The sequence below is a fragment of the Lutra lutra genome, chromosome 4, assembly GCF_902655055.1.
Source record: "Lutra lutra chromosome 4, mLutLut1.2, whole genome shotgun sequence".
Classification (NCBI taxonomy): Eukaryota; Metazoa; Chordata; class Mammalia; order Carnivora; family Mustelidae; genus Lutra; species Lutra lutra.
In genome coordinates this window covers 176,944,855-176,966,747 of record NC_062281.1, presented here as the reverse complement: position 1 = coordinate 176,966,747, position 21,893 = coordinate 176,944,855, and the positions used below count along the sequence as shown (strand labels likewise).

Here is a 21,893-nt window from a genome sequence, read left to right as displayed (position 1 = left end):
TTCCTTAGAAGACTAGTGAAGGTGCACAAAAAACTGCTTTAGTTGAGACAGAACACTACTTTTAAAAATGCATCAGTGCTAACAATAAACAGTCCTTTGTCCAATTATATGATGTGCCAGCCAACCACTAAATTTTCCGGAATGATAGAGACAAATAAAAAGGATATACATATGTTTACTTACTGAATGTGTGTATAAAGCCTTTATGTTAGGGTTTTTTTTTAACCTGGACTTCATAATTCATTGACACATTTCAAACCTAAATGTACAGGTTTAAACTTGTAGGTTAATTATGTATTTCCTTGAGAGGGGAAGGACCATCGCTTTCCTCATGATCTTGGAGATTCATGACAGAAAAAGTTAAGGACTACTGCTCTGAGGCCATAGCAGGCATCCACAATACATACTGACTAAAACTAGAGTCCTTCAGCTTTGACAAAACGTGTCAAGATTCTGAAGTTCCCTATGACAAACACAGTAAAGCTGAAGGGCGGGGTGGCTGTCACAGTCTTCTCATTCTTGGTGCTTTTCTGTTCACAGAATCAGGTATTACATTCAGCCTGCCAATGACTCAGCACATAGTCTGGTTCTAATATTTAAATATTCCTCACCTGAGAAGGAAAGCCAATAACACAGTAACAGTGACTCAGACGAGAAAAAAATGATCTTTACTATTCCGTAATGTTGAATGAAGTGCCCTTAAGCCAAAGGCTTGAGAGGTACGGTGCTTACCAGAGGAAAGTCTCTGTGCTGTCGGCGCAGGTACCATGACACTAGGCTTCTCCGTCTGGTATGTGGCTGCGGCTAATGTGGTACTCTCGGTATCACTGTTAGTCTGGCCCGCGACTCCAAAGCTGGAGCTGGGGTAGCAGGTCTGGTACTGACTCTGACCAAGGATAGTATAGGTGGGATAGTCCTGTAGACCAAGGGGAATAAGGGAGGAAAACAAGATTTTCAGAAAGAGCAAAGCGCTGATTTCAATACAAGAGACTTTCTGTCCCTTTTTTTAAAAGATTTTATTTCTTTATTTGACAGAGAGACACACAGCAAGAGCAAGAGAGTGAACACAAGCAAGGGGAGTGTGAGAAGCAGAAGCAGGGTCCTGTGCTTGGCAGGAAGCCCGATACGGGGCTCAATCCCAGGACCCTGGGATCATGAACTTAGCAAAAGGAAGATGCTTAATGACCAAGCCACCTAGGCGCCCCACTTTCATGTCCCTCTTACTCATTGTTAGTTTCCTAAAACATTTATTTGACTTCTCATTTACCCATCTATAGCTTCCACCTAAACCAATGATTTTCAAAATGCATTCTGTGGCAACCTAAGAGTCAAGAGGAGAGACCTCAGAGGCTATCTTTGCCATGAGCAGGAGGCTGTGAGAGAAGGGTCCCATGCACTCTACACACAATTTCCCTTTTCTACTCTAATGGCTTTCTTTTTTTTTTTTTTTTTTTCCATTTTAGGTACTGAATTTCTGTGTAAATTTCTGCATAGAATTTCTGATGATTCTATTCTTTAAGAAGTTTATAAGCAACTTCACTAGATGCTAGTGCTTTCTAAGTACAGATGAGCTTAAATAAAAAAGCACATATCCTACATTAAGGTTTCCTAGTTTAAAAACTGAGTATTGGGGCACCTGGGTGGCTCAGCCCATTAAGCGTCTCTGACTCTTGATCTTGGCTCAGGTCTTGATCTCAGGATCATGGGCTCAAGCCCCACTTAGGGCTCCATGCTGGGCATGGAGCCTACTTAAAAAAAAAAAAAGAAAATTGGAGGGAACTTTTTAATGGTTTCATGGGCACATACATGTCAAATCTTATCAAACTACAATTTAAATGTATGCAGATTGTTGTATATCAATTATACCTTAATAAAGCTGTGCAAAAAATGTGTATGATGTATAGCTCAAATACATACCCTAAAAAACTTCAACTGATACTGATGTTGGTAAGCAGCAGGAAGAAGCTAATTAACCAGACCAATTATAAAGAGTACTGAGCATCTACCATAAAACCAAATATAACTCAGTCAGGGTATGTGTCTAGGTATGAGCTGGAACATTAAAGAAAAGAGTAAGCTGTACTGGCTGAACTCAAGGGAGTTAAAAGTCTAGCAGGAGAAGACAACATTTTCAACAAACTGGCAGTAAATTATATGTCCAGTGAGTGAAATACAGAGGAAGACAACTATCCTTGCAAACTGTGATAGTCAGAGCTTTCTGAGCTAAACAGACAGAGGAAATAAGAGCGTGAATAGGGCTTCAAAAGGTTTTATTAAGGGACCAGAGATATTGAGTCTGGTTGAAACAAAGAATCTTTCAGGCTTGAATGAGTCATGCAAGCCTATGAATGTGACTTGGATTCTTTAAGGCCATGGTGTATAGTTTGTGTGTGTGTGGGGGGGCAGGTAACAGTGACTATCAAAAATCAAAACAACAAAAATACAGAAAGACTCTGGGCAGATGATTGACAGGATAAAAGTAGACTTTTGAGAAAATTATTCAGATAGTGTTTTAAAATCTTTAAAAAAAATTTTTTTTAGTGATCTCTAACCCTAACATGGGGCTTGAACTCATGACCCCAAGATCAGAGTTGTATGCGCCACTGACTGAATCAGCCATGTGCCCTCAGATAGTGTTTTAGGAAATGGTTAGGTACAGAGGAAAACTGGAGATGAGATGAACAGTTAACTGAAGTAATTCAGGACTAAAGGGGAAGAACCAAAACATAGGAAATAATAGCAAAAATGGAAGAGAAAGAATTCTAGAAATGGCTACATTAGGAATAGGTGAGGGAAAAAAACCTGAAAACAACTGGCTTGGTTGAGGCCTAGCTTTATTTAAAAATGGTCTCAAGACAATTGAAAAGTCATAGGGAAAAGTGCTTTTTACTTTTGAAGGACAACGAGCAAAAAAAGTTGGAACGAAAGCCTGGCTTTTGATATGATAAACTTAGGGAAACAGAGAGACATTAAAGAAAAACATGGCCATCAATCAGCAGGAAGCCTGTAGAAATCATGCAGTCAGGACTAGAATGTTCATTTCGGAGGTAGTAAATGGACCCTGTGAATGTAACATTTCTGGGGATGAAATAAAAAACATGTGGAAAACTACATACACTGTCCATGAGAGAAAACAGGATCAAAAAGAAAACTTAGGAAAGGGAAAGATAAATAACATGGAAGAGTGCCAGGTATATAGTAGAAACTCAGTAATTTGTGAACTCTAAGAATGAAGAAATGCAAAAACAGTCAAACATAAAAGATGAACCAGAATAGTAATGTTAACTATAGCCAAAATAGAGATTCACGGAGAAAAGTTTCATTGCTGCAGAGAAAACAAATAAAAACCTAACACCAAAAACAAAACCTCTAAAACACTGAAGCTATTACCAGTGATCTAAACATAAAGAATTAATAGAACAGTGATCGAGACCAGACCGCAAAGAAGAAATGAATGCCTAAATAAAAAAGTAGAGAGAACCAGGCTTTTTCTGAACTCTGGGAATATATAAGTGAACAAAATAGAAAACTAAGTCCCTATCCTCACGGAGCTTACATTCTAGTAGGGACAAGGTAGGAGGCAGACACACAAAGTAGGTAAGGGAGCAGATAGAGCCGTATCAGTCAGACAGCATAGTAATGAAAGAAACTGGAGGGCAGTCTGAGAAACCATCCAGGGTCCCAGTTCTGGTTGTTTCTTAGATTAGCAAATTGACCAGAGAATGAAGAGAAGAAGATCAAGCTCGATGAACCATATCAAATAGGATGAACGCAGTAGACTGTACCTGGTTTGAGATGCTGGAAACTGCTGCTGCTGGAATATTGGCAATTGTAGATGAAGTGGATATCAGGCTGGCATTTGTGCTTGAAGCTATAGGATGGAGAGTGTGAAAAGATGTTAAAGATATCATGTAAAAGCCTAGAAGAAATGTCTTATGTAAACAGATCTACAAGGAGATAAAGAACATTGCACAAAGGAAACAAATACTGATTTTGCTCTTTTGCATGCCATACTTTAATCTTGATTAGAAATAAAACAGTTCAAACATTTTTCTGTTTCAACTTGAGTCGTCCACTCTTCCTATTGAAGTCCTAGGAAGGACACATGTACAACGCACTGGCTCATATTAATGAAATCAATGGAATCAGAAGCTAAACAAATCTCCAGTCTATCTTCTCAGCCCTTGAAAGATGACTCACCTGCAATGTGACTGACTGACAACCAGCAGAAACCACAAGAGCTCTGGTAAATCTGCATGTAAATCCTAGACTGGGATATTTGTTACCACTTGCCCCAAATGATGCCTCTCCTAATGCAACATAATTAACTTTGAGGAATAGAGCTGATCCCCCAAACCTGCTTGGAGTTGCTTTTTGGGCTCTACTCAAATCATGAATTATTACTGTAGATCAATAAACATGCTCTGGCATTTAATGATTTTACCAATGAGCCTGGAAAAACCTGGAAAATATTAAATATTATTCTGGCCAGGTAACAATATACTCTGTAAGTTATTTAGGCTGCCTATCTTGGGACAAGGAATTTGGGCTAACTTTTTTCATATCCTTCTACCACAGACTCCACGAGGGTTTTAGTCAAATCTTCAGTGACTACTATTTGTTAAAGTGACTTTTTTCAGGTGAACCAGTGTAGTAACTGAGACTACAAGGTACTGGTCTTGAACTGGTCCTTTCCCTCATTTATCACAAGCACACTTAGACCTGGTTCCCACTGCAGTCACTCATGCATAAGGATTCATCATGAGGTAGACCTGACTATCTGACTACCTATCCCATTAGCAACAAAGTACTTTACAGGTAAAGTTAATAGGAAAACCTCCATTAAGAAGAGAACAGATGAACAAATGAAGCAGAAACATGAGAGTACTCATCAAAATCAGGGAAATTTTTATTCCTTCCCCCAAGGGTACTCTGCTTAGAAGAAAGTCTAGAAGAGATTAGAAGAGAAAACCCCAGCTTTCAGATGAAGAACTTGGGACAAAGAAGAGTTAAGCTTATTTGTCTACTGTCATGGAACCAGTGTTAGTCATGATGGCGTCTAGGATCTCCCAACTGGATGAGTCAGGGTTCAGAATTCCTGACAATCCAGGGAGATTTTTTCTACAATACTTCTTTTCCCAGGGGAACTACAAGACTCTTAAAAGAGTTTACTTTCTTAAACATAACAACCAAATGAAACAGATTTTATAACCTCAGAGATGGTATTTTCTTCCTACCAATATTCATTTTCTTCTTTACCATGGCTTAACCCATTTCCCTCCCATGGGGAAGTACAAGGAATTACTGTACAATACACAGGCTTAGATGATTCTGTAAGTAGTTTGTTTTTTTTTTTTTAAGATTTTACTCATTTTATTTGACAGAGAGATCACAAGTAGGCAGAGAGGCAGGCAGAGAGAGAGGGAAGCAGACTCCCCACAGGGCAGAGAGCCCGATGCGGGGCTCGATCCCAGGACCCTGGGATCACGACCCGAGCCGGAGGCAGAGGTTTTAACCCACTGAGCCACCCAGGTGCCCCATCTGTAAGTAGTTTTTAATCATTCTTGTGGGTAAAGATTTTGAGTGGCTTTCAGGTTTTATTACCAGTACATTATGCCAGGTAGCCAAGTAATAAAACACACAGGACATAAGGTGATTTAAGGTGGGAAAGAAAATGAATAATTTACTTAATCTCTTAAGTTTATTTCTCCTAGCAAAGTCCATTTCTAGCTCAATTTTTCATTGGTCTTTATTCTAGCATATAATTCTCTTTTCCTCCTATTTACCTTTAATTCTGTTTTACCTTCTTACTAACTTATAAATGGTTAGCAGTACAACCCATTCATATCTTCGCATACATGGGGAAAAGGTACTCTGACTGACAAAGTGATTTTATAAATTTAACAATTTTCAGACCACTTACTGAACTGGGCTAAAGGTAACAAGGTACACCTTATAAACAACTGGTCATATACTCTTATTATCTCCACTAGGAAGTTTAATGATTAGCTAGTTGCTGATACTGAATTTTTAATACATACCTTCCTAAAGATCACAAACTACTTTCAGCAATAGTGACTTCTATTACAGAAAATGTTGGCCTGCTGACCTAGAAAGTTTATAGGGTTCGGTAACACTTCCTTCTCTAATCCAATCAAATCATTTCTCATATGTGCCATATTCATTCATTCAGCAAACCACGGTCTACTATGCACCCAGAAACTGTTCCAGTCACTGAGGAATAGTGCAGTGAACAAGGCAAAGTCCCCTGCTCTCATGGAGATCAGACTGCATTGATGGAGTGAGATAACAATTAAATACATAATTTTTTAGGCTCTTGTAACCATCATTGCACCCAAGCCAAACTCACCTAAAAGGGCACACACATCACTGTATACCCTACTCTACATATAACTATGACTAAAAGTACTAAATAGTACTTATCATTCTGCCCATATATATATACATATATACACCTATATATGTCTCAACAAATAATATTTGCAGATTTAAGAAACAAAAACAGCAGCAATAAAATTGCAACAAAACATACAAACTTAGAGGATCAAAGAAAACTCAAGTGGTCAATCCTACTGATACATATCTGAAGACTATCTGCTCTCCAAATATGAATGGCACGCCCAACTGTTTTTGGATAGTCTCCACTCCTGTTCTGACAACGGAGCCGTGAAATAACAGAAAAACAAAGCTTCTGAGAACCATGCCCCACTAGAGGTCCAATCAATACATACGAAAAGAGGAGACTCAGTAGTTTCCTCATAGGTGTGTTTTAAAAAACCATGCCCCAGTAGAGGTCCAAATAATATAGTCAATATACACAGACAGCTTTAATCAGAAGACGGTGGTTATAGCACTGTGAGAGGCACAGCCAAATTAAATGACACTGCCCCAAAGCCAGAAGGTTGACCTAAAGGTTAGTGGTATATAAAAGTTGAAACAAGATTTACTTTCTACCCATGTCTTAACTTTATACATGTCTCCCTCTACCACCCTTGCCTACCTGGCTTTCAAGTTATTCAAAGTAAGAAGAGCTCTTTCTCACTTGAGCACCTTGGCAATGTTGCTTGCTCCGCCTGGATTGTTCTCCCTGGCCTGTCCCTCTTGCCCTCCCAGCATGATGGCTCATGCTCAGCACGTCTACTTCCTCAGAGGCATGCTCTTTGACCCCTCTATTAAAACTAACTCCTTGGGGCGCCTGAGTGGCTCAGTCAGTCAAGGATCTGACTCTTGACTCTGGCTCAGGTCATGATCTCAGGGTCGTGAGATCAAGCCCTGCATCAGGCTCCACTCAGCTCCATGCTGAGCCTGCTCTCCATCTCTCTCTCTCCCTCTGCCCCTCCCCCCAACACCCCCCACCTTTGCTTGCATGCTATTTAAAAAAATTAAATTAAAAAAACAAAACAAAACAACTAATTCCTTGTTTTCCCAATCACAGCAATATGGTGTTTTTTTTCTTTCTGAGAACTTTTCAAAATCTATTTAATTATTTACTTGCTTGTTTTCTGTTTCTTCCACTCATCTGTAAGCTCCAAGAAGGCAGAATCTTACTATCTTATTCTTATCTCCAACATCTAGCAAAATACCTGGCACAGAGCAGGTGATGCTCAATAAATATTTGTGGGATTCATGTCTATCCTGTAGACAGGTATACTCCTGTGTAACTTGTGGGACTCAAGTATAGCATGTCAAGGTCATCAAAAACAAAAAAAATCCTGAAAAACTGCATAGTCAAGAGAAGCCTAAGTAGACATGACAATTAAATGAAATGTGGTATCCTGGATGGAATCCTGGAACAAAAAAAAGGACATCAGGTAAAAACTAAGGAACTATGAATAAACTATGGACTTAGATAATAATAATGTACCAATATGGGTTCATTAATTGTAATAAATGTTCCATTCTAAATAAGACGTCAATAGGGGAAATTATATACAAGATGGGGAGATCTGTAACTCTCTGTACTGTCTTCTCAATTTGTCTATAAATCTGAAACTAATCTAAAAACTAATGTCTATTAAAAAACAGAACAAAACAAAACTCCTGATCAATGAAAGACTATAAAAAAAGACTATCATGTGCTACCAACAAAATTAAGCACAAACACGTTCATTAAAAATCAAGATTACGTTAAAATTAGTTTTGAAATTTCTGAAATTAATTTTACCACTTAAATATTAACCACTTAAACCATCTCAACTGAAGAAAATAACCAGAGACTGGGCCACATATTTATACTGTAGGAAAAGATTGATAATAAAGCAGCCAGATCTACTTAACCGAAGGGCTTTCATAAGCATTGCATAAACTGAAGAAAGGGCTTTGATCAGAGTTGATCAAGCCAGAAGTATAATTTTTTTAGGTTGAAATTATACATTTTAAAGAAATGGCAGTATGTTGACACATATTACATTAGCTTCAGGTGTACAACATAGTGATTTGACAACTCTAGATAACTCTATATGTCAATTGTAGAATGCTTTGGGGTACGATGAGGAGACACTGCTATTTTGATCATTTTTCAAAAACTGATAGAATTCTTCTTGCTTTTCTTCCATGGAGGGACTGGATAGTTATACAGGGGGAACAGAGCAGCCGGGGACAGCCATTCACTATCCATGCTAAGTAAAACTAAAGGTGGGGGAGAGGAGAGTGATATTGATAGCAGACAACCTAGGTAATTTGACTCTGCCAATACTCATATTTCATTTTAGCCAATTGTTTCAATTTGTATTCTATCAATGTTTCTTTAGAATAAAGGCAAAAATTAATAACTTGATGGTTACCTTCGGCCTTAAATTCTACCCTCTGCCAAAGTTCTAACGAACAACAAAATGTGCCAAGAGGTTAACCAGAAAAGGGAGGAAAACCAAACTTACTTGTTTGTCCGTAAAGGTTCTCTCTTATGGGAGAGCTGATATTGACATCATGATTTCAATACCGAAAATCATAAATATTGCACTCATGCTCTGAGGTCAGACTGCCCAGCTTACATCCTGACTTAATTATTTACTAACTGGTAAATGGATCAAGCAGAAGTAGTTCTTAATCATTTAAATGAAAACAATTAAAACTGAGTAGCAAAATATTTTATTTACTATCATCTATATCAAAACACTTTTTTATCACCAAAGTTCGTATCTTTTTTTTTTTTAAGATTTTATTTATTTATTTGACAGAGATTACAAGTAGGCAGAGAGGCAGGCAGAGAGAGAGAGAGAGAGAGAGAGGAAGCAGGCTCCCTGCTGAGCAGAGAGCCCGATGTGGGGCTCGATCCCAGGACCCTGGGATCATGACCTGAGCCGAAGGCAGAGGCTTTAACCCGCTGAGCCACCCAGGCGCCCCCCAAAGTTCGTATCTTAAGAGTACCTCAGACCAGTTTTTGCTGTCCCATCCTCACTTCTCTAGCACCTAATTTATGAGGAATAAAATTTTAAAGCTGGGAGAAATCAGGAGAAAGGAGGCAGATGAGAAGCCAGGTACATGGACATTAATTTCCAATCTGGAACAATGACAAATTGCCTGTGTTAGATTTGGAAGGGTTGGGAATTAATCCCATAGTGCCTTCTGAATTTCTCTCTCTTTATTCCTAATAGTCCTGTCATAATTCTAACCTTTTAGAAGAACAACTCAGAAAGGCAAAGATGTTCAGAGTTCAAGCTTTAAGGCTATGCTTTTAATCATGAAATAGAAATAAGACTGAACTTTTTGAGAAGGAAAAATGCTCTCACCAAGAAGCAGCAAGTGGGGGCGGAGGTATGACAACACTGCAGCAAAAAAATGCAGCACACATCTCACTTCTGCCCTACCTGGACTTCACATAAAAGAAATCAGCAAAGTTCTGCCCCATGGGTAGTCTTCTGCTCATTTATAGGACAAAGTGCCACTGAGAACAGACTAAAACAAAATCAGACAGGTTTTCTGGACACCATGCAAAAGGAAAGGCTGAAGTTCTACGAATTACAAATCACATTTAAAGGCTAAACTACTTAGAAACCACAGTCCCAAATTCTGGGTGCCTAACACAAAAAGCATGCACAAGTGCAAATATCACCCCCTTCTGTTTTACAAGACAGTGCTCCTGTAATACCCAATTTGTTTGGAGATACAGATAGACTGAAAACAACAAAAACAACAATAATAAAACACACACAACCATGCCTATTTACCTTGAATGGGATAAGAATAATGTGCTGGGCTTGGCTGGCTTGTGGTTAACCCTGTAGTGCAGGTAAGAACACTGTGTTGACTTGGAGATGGAGTCTGAATTAAACCACTTTCAGGTTTCATACCTGGCCACAATGCACCTGAATCAGATAAATTGGACCAATTACAAACAATACACTGGGACTGAGGAGCATGGTTATGCTTTCAAATATCAGCCAGTAGGTTTAAAACCTAAATCTTAGAACAAAAATAAATTTGCTTGTAAGAGAAAATTACTGATTGTCCCACTCCTAATATACCACAAGCAAATACAGTTTCAAAAACTGGGGAGTGGGGCCACAGAAACAAAAATCTTGTCAAAATCCCCAATAATGATATGTATATAAGTTCATTTCAACAGTTGAGGGAGATTGATCAGGGTTCAGGAAAAAAAAGCTACTGACACCCAACTGGAGTGTTTATTGTAGAGAGTGCCTGATGATCATGTACACTGACAAATCATTTATCCATTGTCAAGATGGGAGACTTTCCACGTAAGTTTAAAATTCACTTACCCATTAAACAAGCACCAAAACTTTCTAAAATGTATTGAGTACTTTTCTGCCTTCTTAAGCTGGTTGTTTTATTACCTGTTTCTTCTGATTAGGAAAGACATACTTGCTTATTTTTATAAATTAAAAATATTACAGAAATATTAACTTAGAAAAAATAAAGTCATATATAATCCCAGCATCCAGACTTAAGCACTATTAACAGTTTGCAGAAGTCACTTAGATTTCTTCTATATATTTACTAATCTTTTTTCTTTTTAATAAAAATGGGATATTATACATACTGTTCAAAATTTGCTTTTCCACATAATACCTGTGAAAGAACATCTTTCCATGTCAGAACACATAAATTTCTCATACTGATAGATATCATAGCTGTTCACTTTTATTTTATTTTTATCACAATGCTCCTGAGTGACAATCTTTTTCAAATAGATTTATATCCTTTCCTGCCTTCTCTGCAGGAAGGAAATAGTGAATGTACCTTTAGATTTTCTCATTATTATTGTCACAAAGATTAATAGTGTGCTGTGCTATATATATATTACAGAGACACCCCCAGAGGTTACTGGAATATGTGAAGACATTTGCTTGGTACTAAATACAACTCAGTTATAGTTCTACAGCATTTTGATTTTTTTCTCTGTGACCTGTCACTTGACAATCTCTTTCTTCTCACTTTACCTCCTTGTTCATTTGCAGTAAACTAGGAAACCATAACGAAGCTTTGCTTCTACATGACAGCCAAAGGATGTCCTTTATGGCGAACAGTTTTAGTGGTAATTTTGGCTATGCAAAAATCTATCTATAAAAAATCTATCTATAAATATATATCTAAAAAAAATCTATCTATAAAAATCTATCTATAAAAAATCTTACGGGGTGCCTGCGTTAGTCAGTCAGTTAAGTGTCTGCCTTTGGCTCAGGTCATGATCCCAGGGTCCTGGGATCGAGGCCCATATCGTGCTCTTGGCTCAGCAGGGCATCTGCTTTTCCCTCCCTCTCTCTCAAATAAATAAATAAATACAATCTTTAAAAAAAAAAGATCTTACTGTCTGGTTGTTCCTGTGTTCTGAATAGCTATGGCTGGTGGATCAGTGTAGTTGAAGCTAACAGGTCCAAGAAGGTTCATCAATCACATTCCAGGTAAGAAATCAATACCAAGGTCAGCCACAGCTCCAAATTCAGTATTAACTCATTTCATTTACTTCTAATCTGATATTGAATTTATAGAAATATAATGCACCGACAATAGGGCCCTCTGCTTCCCTAGGGCACTGAGATATACAGGTACAACTCAGATCTGTAAAATTTGCTGATTATTAAATGTAAGGGAGCTGCAAAAATCTCAAATCGACATGGGATGTGGCAATCGCCTTGTTCCAAACTCTTCAAACATAAAAAAAGTCATATTCTTTTCTTACCTATTAAACACATGAAATAACTTACTTGAGGAAAATGAAGAATACCATCATCTACAGCATGCATTGGGAGGGCTGGCCCCTGTTCTGTGCTTAGTTTATTATTATTACCACAGCTAAAGTCCTAACTAAACCTAAATTTCAACACTAAAAATATTTGGAAATATTATTTTTTAACAGTTATGTGAAATTTGAGTATCAGCGCCATGATTCTTTGTGGTTGAGTATCATTTTAGCAAATTGCCATTTCAATGTCACAATAACTTTCAGATTTATTGTAATGGATGTGATTTTTTTTTTTCTAAATAGGTTTTGAATCTGAGGTGTTGGATCTGTGAACACATTCAGATTACACTATACTAAAATACAATCTTATTCATGAGAATAGTATTCCCTGAAAATGTTTCGCCAGTCTCATTATTTAGTTATGTAATTCAGTTTCAAAATGCAAAATGTCTATGAACTGGAACTTCTTATAAGGCCAAAAACCAGAGCAAAGTGTCCAAGGCAAGTAGGAAAATGACTATAGTAGTTTTGAATGTTTTTGACCAGAAACAAGAATTTGGTATTTAAAATTACAATTATTTTACGATGAAGATAAGAATAAAAGACCACATGAACACTGCCTCTGGCATCACGGTAGCCTTGCTCTGAAAGCAAGTAAGAATCTTCCTTTAAAAGTGCCCTTCCCAGAATTCCAAGTCACAGGCAGCATGACCAAATGGTCTGACTATACAGCAATCCTGCCCATAGCGAAGATGAAACCAAACCCTGGTCTCCTGACTCCCAGTCCACGGCTCTATCCCTACAACTACCAAGCTTATCGAGGCCTTTTAAGCACCAGGGGCCTGATGTGGTACAACAGCTGGTCTAACAATGGCAAATGAAGCCAGTCTCTGAGCTCTATCCTCTTACTGCCCCACACTGGGGTCTTATCACAAACTCTACCCAAGTTTCTCAGCACAAATACTTCATCTTTGGTTAGTCACTAACCAGACTAATCTGAGCACTTCCATTTATAGTAATATATATCAGAGTAGTGGATCTTTAGAGAAAAATGAATTTGGTTAGGAACTGAAGCACAAGCCAATGCTCAGGAAAAAACACATGAAAAATATCTTGGGTTTGTTGATTCGATAGCTCACTGGGATGAGCTATTACAAATACTAAATAATTAATCTGAGATTTCCCTGATTACAGAGTGAGTAGATGTATATTATAGAAAATGAAAACATAGAAAGTAAAAAAAAAAAAAAAAAAGTGCAGTCTCCTTGCACAGAAAAAAAATACAGGCAGTTCTTGCTTTTGTAGAGGACTCTGTTACCAGAAACCGGCAGATAATGCAACTAAGTCCTTGTCTTGCCTGGTTCCCTGATAACGGAGATCAAATCTATAATGCCTGTACAGCAACATGCGCATTTTTCTTCCAAATTATTCTTTATGTACATATTTAAAAAAAAACACTAACTTGGCATATTATATTGCTTTTAATTTTACATACTGCTTTTAAATTAATAATAAACTTTTCTCAAGATGCTGAATATTCTTTAAGAACGTGAATTTATAAGAATATGATTTCTAACTTTCCCATTCTATAGATACACTGCAATTTAACACATGGCTTTCAATTCAAAATGTAGGCTGTTTCCAATCTTTTGCTGTTATAAATAATGCTGTGATGAGTATCTTATTTTGAAAATCCGTAGGTATCTCTAATTAGTTCCATAGGATAAATCCCTAGAAGTGAATTTGCTGGGGGGAAATGGCATGAACGTCCTTGAGGTTTTAGTATTACCAAATCTCCAACTCACATTAGAGTTCTTTCAAAAGAAGCCAGAATAGTGGCAGCTAAAGTGATCTTTTATGAGCTCCTAAAAATAAGTGGGCACCCCTTTCCTCCCACATGTTCACTGAGATCACTGGAAATTAACCCTCCATTCCTCTTTCTGCCGTTCCACTACATTTCTACAGAGCTCTTAAAAACAGTATGACCACTATTTCTTTACTTTTACATTACTCACATTACATGTGAGCATTACAGACTGCTCACAGTACCAGGCCTCCTAGATTTCCTCTAGTTTTTTCTCCTTTCATCAAGAGGAAGAATATTTTTAAATTTCAAACTCAACTCTGAGACACAGTCTAAATTTAGGAGCACTTCTGGAATTAAACAGATCCGGGTTCGATTCTAAATCCAGGCATTTCCTAATTATATGACCTCAGGCTAATAATTTGATCCTTCTAAGCCTGTTTCCTCATCTATAAAAAGGGATAATGCTACTGCTTACTCCTGAGGGCTGTTCTAAGATTAAATAAGCCAATAATGTAAAGTGTGAGGTACTTGTTCCCAGCATACTGCTTGGTATATAAAGCACTTCATAAACATTAGATATTAGAGATTTCCTGAAGCCCTGTTTACATCTGAAATGAAATAATAGACTAGCTAATCTAGTTTTAATGCTAATAGGCAGCACTAAGATAAAATTGCCAAATCTTCACAAGAAGAAAGAAAACAGTATTTTCTACTTGAGTGAACGCCCTTTTTAAAAAACCGGCCATATCTATAATTTTCTTAATAAATTCTGAGAATATGCCACATTTTTCATTCACATTACCCTAACCTAAATCTCCCTCCAGTAAGCTTCATATATTACTTAAGAGTCAGATTTAGCTGATTCTCTTTCTCTGAAATACTGAGAGAGGAATTTATGAAACAAGTCTCCCTCACTCCCAAATATTAAACAAAACCAGATTAATAAAAGAGCCTGCCATTACCAATACTTCTTTACAATATAAACAGTTTCAAGTTTTTACCAAGGACCTATTATACAGAATTTTTTTTCTTTAATACATGGGAAATGTAGTGATCATAAAAGATACCATAATATGCACATGGCACTGTGTTAGGTCTTCCATAATCTGAGATCAGAGATGTAATAGGAGTTTTATTCAATACTGAACAGCAGGAATGATCAACTGTTCAACAATGTCATAAAGAGATCTGGGCTTGCTAACAATGAATTTCAACCAAAACAGAAGGCAAAAAACTAATATAAAAATACTTACTTTATACTTGCTAGCTTTTACTAGTCAGCTATTGAAAAATTAACTTTAACATATGCAAAAAGATATAAGCACAAACATATTCACAGAGTTCCATTTCCAAAAGGATTGCTCAGTCACGGCTGGTTAAATATTTAACAAATTTAAGATTTTAGTATACTGGCAGATACTGACAGGCGTGGAGGTATGGACATACAAATGGGGGAACAAGAGCATTTCTGTTTATCTTCTTTCAAGAAGTTATCAACTACCACTATTGTAAGGGCCTATTTAGCCAGAGCGATTCCATCTGGTTAAACAGTGATTTTGTTGTTTATGTAGTAAAACTTAAACTGACCCTGCCCCCCACCCCTCAGGGGAACTTACTTAAAAGCAAGTCCAGGAAACCAGGAGAATATGGTGGACCAGTCCCTGATAACAGAGCCCAAATATAAGGGGGGCGGGGTCAGGTCAGGTGGAGGTAACAGAGCCCAAATGCAGGGATGAGTCGGGCCAGGTGAAGACATCCAATCAGTAAAGCGAGCATACTGTCTCCCTAGCTACCAAGGAGTGTGGGCCCCACCTTTTGGGCGCCAATCCTGACCACGGTGGTAGGCTAGTTCAAATAGCTACTATGGGGTAAACTGTAATTCAATTAGCCACCCGTGTGTGACCTAGCATGACTGTGCAGCTTTCTCTGTGTGCTACAATCTCACTGGCCACCTGTGTGTGGCCAGGCTCAACCACATGGCCTTTGCTCTATAAAAGTTAGTCTGTGAGGCTGGGAGGGGTTGCCCTCTCTGTAAGAGGCGGCCTGAACGGTCGGTTTGATTCCCGATGCCTGGTTCAAAATAAAGCTTTGCTTGACTTTCCCTTTGTATCAGTCTCGTTCCTTTGATTACGGACCCATCACTATCATTAAAACATAACCTCCCATTTTATTTCTAGTAGTTACCAGGACCAAGGCATATTAACAAGCCTAAAACTAAGAGAGCTGTCACTGTCACAAGGGACTAGTCAAATGGGCCAGGTAAAGCAAGAATGTAGAAACCAAAAGCAGGCAACACTAATACATCCAGAATCTGTGGCGATCTGTTTAGAAGATCTTTCTAATTTCCAGTTAGTTTCAGTAAAGGCTACAGAGATAAAATTTTATTAACATGTTGCATATGTGAAAATAATACAGTACTCACTCAACTTTCTAACACTGGTTCTAGGAAACCAGGGAAGAGACAATAAAGCATACTGCAAATATCTATCAATTTACACAAAGAAAAATCAGCACAGATATTAAGTGCTCCCAGAGTCTCAAACTGACTCCCAGTAAATCAATCTAATTCACAGTTCATGTCCAACATACCTAAAACCACAGAACAAACTACGCACAAAGATAGGGCTATATAAAATTGGGGATTCTCCTCATTCTAAGATAACTTGTTAGTTCAGCAGAGCAACAACTGATCGGTTTAAGGCAGAGGGAGAAAAAGAGAGGGAGAAATTGACCAAAAAAAAAAAAAAAAGGAGAGTACACTATAAGGCATACTCTATCTGGATATTTAGATAACCAAGTTTTAGCAGGAAAATGAGTCATCTCAAAATATATTTATTATGCTTATCTAACCACGGTAATGTGTTTTGTATAAAGAAAGTAATAGTAATTCCTCAAAGAGTTTCCCCCAACACTTAAAGATTCCAAGCTTTACAGTCAAGATTTAGTACCTTTCTGGAAATAGCTAAATTTTGGCAGATACACAAATGAGCATTGAAAGTTATGATTTTATTTAATATGCATCAAACATACTGTTGGAAAGTTGCACACCCAACATCTATCACACTTGTAACTGAGTAGATATTCTATAAAGAACAACCCATCATCTTTCAGCTTCCTGATTAGCCATACTTGATATTTGGGGAAAGATTGAAGTTTCTAGGGGATAAAATCAACACTCTTAGAAACTGCTTATAATAGAATGCCTTACCGAAAGGAGGTAGTCCATATGTTTGGGTTGCCTGAGGGTAGACAGCATAGGGTTGAGACTGCTGTAGTGTCTGGTACGGAGTCTGCCCAGGGTAAGCAGTTTCCGACACAGGAACTGAGAGGATATGTGCATAAGGTCTATAAAAGTTCAAGAAAATAAAAACTTTCATATGTGATTTATTTTTAATGAGAAATAGAGGGAAGAGCTAATAACACTAAAAGCAAAAATCAGCAATGAGGAGACTAACCTTCCACATAAAATGTCTCTTACTAGGGTCAGAAGGTAGAATTAATTTTTCCTTTCCAAGTTCTAATATCACTTAAGAAACATTTTTATAGGAAATTTAATAGTTCCAAGTATCCTCCCAATGTCCAATTACTATACTACAACCATCTGTAATATGCTACATGCAAACTTGTAGATAAAATTTATCTACATATACAATGAACCCCTAAAGTAACAGAAAACTGGACAGAATGGGACTCACAATTGGCTCTTATTCTTCACCCAGCCCTCTGGGACAAACAAGTTCTAAGAGAGAGAGTAGGACTTGAGAGAGGGGTTAGGCTGGTAGAGAAAAGGCAAGCAACCACTACACATCAAAGAATGGGGAGTAGCGGTGGGCCCCAATATTCCCAGATCAAGCCTACAAATCAGGGGCTAGATAATAAAATCTGAGAAGTCCCAGACAGGACTCAGAATCTTCCCACTGATGTTTAAGCCAGAATATACTGTCACTAGTTGCAGCCAACCACATCAGGTTTAGCTAGGGAATTTGAATTCAGCAGTGAAACTTCTGGGACTTTAGCTAGAGGACCCAGTCATTTCATCCATGCAATAAAATGGTCCCACATTTTGTGCACTGAATTTTTAGATACCAGTTATTTTATTTGGTGAGTTATGCTGTACTTACAACGCAAGTGTTTTGTGTACCACATAAATCTGAACAATAAACTACTGCGAGGAAGGAGAAAACATTTTTTTCAGCTTTGGGGGAAAGGAAAATGAAGGAAGGCTATAAAGAAGCAGTATGTGAGCTGAGCAGATAAGATGTGCAGAAATGGGAAAGAAAGGGCATTCAAGGAAAAGAGAAAAACTCTGGTAAAGGTACAGAAGAAGGCAAACAAGGGCTTATGCCTATAAGGAGCAAAGATTATATCAGAGGACATACATGAAGTGAAGGGGAGTAGCAAAAGAAGGAAAGACAGCAAAGACCTTGAATTCCAGGCTGAGTTCAGACCAACGTGCAACAATTGGGAGTCACTAAAATTGTTGAGCAAAGAGTGACAAGATCAGAGCTGTTCTTGAATAAAGATTAATTTGACACTGCTTTATAAAACAGGTTAGAAGGGGGAGAAAGTTGAAGTAGAGGTCCAGTTAAAAAATAGCTATAATGCAATGATTCACGTAAGTGCTAAAGAGGTCTGAATTAAGACTGAATGTATAGCTAATAAGGTGCCCTGAATGCAACAGGTATGTAAATTATTTTTTGAATAGTCAGATGAATTTGAAATATGCCTCATGTTCACATCTTTTCTTCTTATCCAGATCTGAACCAAGAAATACCTCAGGTCATAGCTGTTAATCAACTCACATGGGAATAATTTAAAATCTTGGTGACTTCAAATGGATTGATCTCCAGGTATGTTAAAGATCATAATATCCTTTTTTCCTGTAGTGTTCTTATAGCTCTAAGTTATTTTCTTATTTCCTGCATAATGATCCCAGAGAATAGGTTCAGGCATTTCACAGAAGGAAATCATGTGAAAATGACTGGGTCAAAGATGCTATTAGTGTTAAATATTAGATGAGAATTTGGATAACTCATTGAATTGACCTTTTTAGTTCTTTGTTAACTGATGAAAAATTCAAAACATATAAATGAGCACAAAAAGGGGGAAAAATGCCAGTTTTCTTTTTATGAACAGTCCCATAGGTATCAGTCACCTCTGTTACCAATTCCTTCACGTGTTCTGCCTATGTAAGCACCTGGGCATACATCCAACCTCAATAAATTCACTCATATGTATCTATCAATGTATGTACAGGTTCACTCTTTATCAACAGATGGTTGGTAGTCTGGCATACACCCAGTTCTGTACTGCTCTTCTTGGAGAGGATTAGCTTGTGGATCTTAAATGCTGATCTTACCTGTTGAAGGCCCAAAGCACGTTGCCTTTTAGTGACTTCAACCTGCTAAGCCTAACTTCAAGCCTAAATTCTACTTTGAGGACATTCCTAAAGTAAGAAACTGAACAGAGATTAGGCTGAGAAGTCCCACTAGGAGGCTGGCTTGAGCTGTGTTACTGATCTAGCAAGGCAGAGGAAAGAGAGAATGATCAGAGGTCAATCAGTGATATGCTTTGATCACGAATAATATTTCTCATTTTCAGTGGCCATTCATTTACAGCAAGCTCCTGTGTAACAGTTATCTATTCCAGGCAACCATCTCCTTTTTAAAAGCATGTTACAGAGACTCTACATTTAGAGGGAATAAAAAAATTGGAGTAGGGTCAGAAAACATGAGAGGTGAAATGAAGTTAAATGTCGACTTACTAAGTTAAATATCAAACTAAATTTTGAAATGAACCTAGAGAAAAGGCATATAGACTTTTAAATAATTATTGAACTTACTTTGCAGAATACATTTGTGAGGTATAATCATTGGATGAGCGAGGGATGTAATCGGTGCATGTCATAACTGAAAGAAAGATATCATCAGGTAAAAAGTTAGAACATTTCAAAAATGAAATGAGAAAACTGCATATCTCACTGTAGAGTCTTTCAAACTAAATACCAGATTACAGACGGCACCTGAGAAATTTAAAAAGACTATGCAGTAGAAAATCCCTCTCTCTTATAGTAATGAGTTTAGAGACTTTTAGAGACAGTAGAAGAAGCCAGAATGTGGGGGGTTTGGGGAAGAGCTGAAGGTTAGTACCAGTCGATCTCTATCTTTATCTGTCACTGATCTAAAGTCACAGATGAAGCAACACCCTAAGCTTTCACTGTGCTCAGAGGCAAACTTAAAAACCAAGATCCATATCTAAGAAATTGCATTCTATTTCTTTAGCTTATTCATTCTCTGGGTGTTTCCACTCATCTGAGTAAAAAGCTGTAAGAATGATTTGCAGGAAGACAGATTTGGGGTGGGAGTATCCAGTTTTATTAGAAAATTGTTGCTACTGCTGTGTACAGTGCAGAAAAAGATGCAAGTACACTTCCATACCACTACTTTTTCAGCTTTGTGGTGAAGGCTTTCAAGTCTGGCAAAGCAAAGACAGATCTGAGGAACTGATGTGATGCTCTGATGAACCATCAAGTAAAGAGACTTTCACAGCTAGGGTCCTCTTGACCCCTATGACTTCATCTGAAATAGCTGCTGAGAAGGCTTAACCCTCATGATTTCATCTGTAAATATTCAACTCAAGTCTGATGGGTAGCGAAATCCTATTCATTACGCACTATTTCAGTCTATACTGTAGACAGAGTTGTATCATAAAGAACTTGTACCAGATCCCTGAATTGTCCAAGAACTGCCTTCAGCATCTGAGAAGGAGGCTGTGGTTGTTCTACTATTAGTCGAGTTTTAGAGTAAACCAACTAACTTTACTTCTAGCTGGGTTTCCTGAGTGTCTAAACTAAAAAGGGAACTCTGGTCAAGAGCACATGAGCTGCTGGCAATTCATGGTCAATAGTAAGACAAATCGACATCTTGTCCACTGCCATTGTTCAAGGTCTTTAAAAATAATTACTGGAAATCTGTAGATCACATTCATCCATAATAATTTTGACAAAAATGAAAGAGATCTCAATTAGGTCTAAAGGGTCTTCACGTCCATCACAGAAAACATAACTTCATTTGGATTCTGCATGACAGTTCCTTCCCTGCTGACAACTACTTTAAAAAAAACCCAAACCCTTCTTCTCCTCTGATTTAATTCGAGAAGAGATTGACAAAACATCCTTGGAGATTTAGACCAATATTTACTGCTTTGTAGAATGAATAAGGCTTTATCTTTGCAGTACTTAGGAACCGTGAAAGGATTATAATCAGTCAAGGCATAATCTGCTGTAATATTAGAATAGCAGCAGGGGAGATGAGGCACAACCTTGAAATACATTCTGAAGGTAAAGCAGGACATTCTGACGGATCTGTATGTAAGGACTGAGGAAAACAGGGGAATATGGGATAATTTCCAGCTTGAGCAACTGGAGGGATAGTGAAACCCCTTCCTAAAGATGGGGCAGTTTGGGAAAGGAAGAGATTTGATGGGGCTAAGGGAATAAAAAGCTTTCCCACATTTTTTAAAAAGGATTTTATTTATTTGTCAGAGAGCAAAAGACAGCCCTCACGTCTACATAAGCAGAGAGAGCAGTAGGCAGCGGGAGAGGAACTTGATCCTAGGACCCTGGGATCATGACCTAAGCTAAAGGCAGACGTTTAATCCACTGAGACACCCAGGTGTCCCAAAAGCTTTCCTATATTTTAAGTATGACTTTCCTTTCAGAAATCTAAGTTGTGGTGTCAAACAGGCAGGTGGATACACAAATGAAATCAGGGTAGAAGTCAAACTGGAAATGTAAATTTGGAATTCATCAACAATGTATACAATATTTAAAGTAACGCAGTGGATGAGAGGATGCAGAAAGAGGAAAGAATGCTGGACTAGAAATAAATCCTGAGGCCTAACATTCAGAGTTCAGGCAGAGGA

General features: G+C 37.8%; 1 protein-coding gene across 5 annotated transcripts in view; it reads right to left on the bottom strand.

The window, feature by feature from the left end:
* EYA3 (EYA transcriptional coactivator and phosphatase 3) overlaps window positions 1–21,893 on the bottom strand; it is a 135,877-nt gene that overhangs the window by 32,766 nt on the left and 81,218 nt on the right. For 4 of the 5 annotated variants that reach the window (XR_007126410.1, XM_047723828.1, XM_047723827.1 and 1 more), the window contains 5 exons: window positions 19,813–19,879; window positions 17,179–17,315; window positions 10,188–10,325; window positions 3,786–3,871; window positions 733–916 (listed from right to left, as the gene is read on the bottom strand). Coding sequence is in view for 4 of the 5 variants with exons in the window: in XM_047723828.1 (XP_047579784.1) it covers window positions 733–916; window positions 3,786–3,871; window positions 10,188–10,325; window positions 17,179–17,315; window positions 19,813–19,879 (612 nt within the window). In the remaining variant the exon portion in view is untranslated. The remainder of the gene's footprint in view (window positions 1–732; window positions 917–3,785; window positions 3,872–10,187; window positions 10,326–17,178; window positions 17,316–19,812; window positions 19,880–21,893) is intronic. The other variant, XM_047723830.1, reaches the window with a different exon arrangement.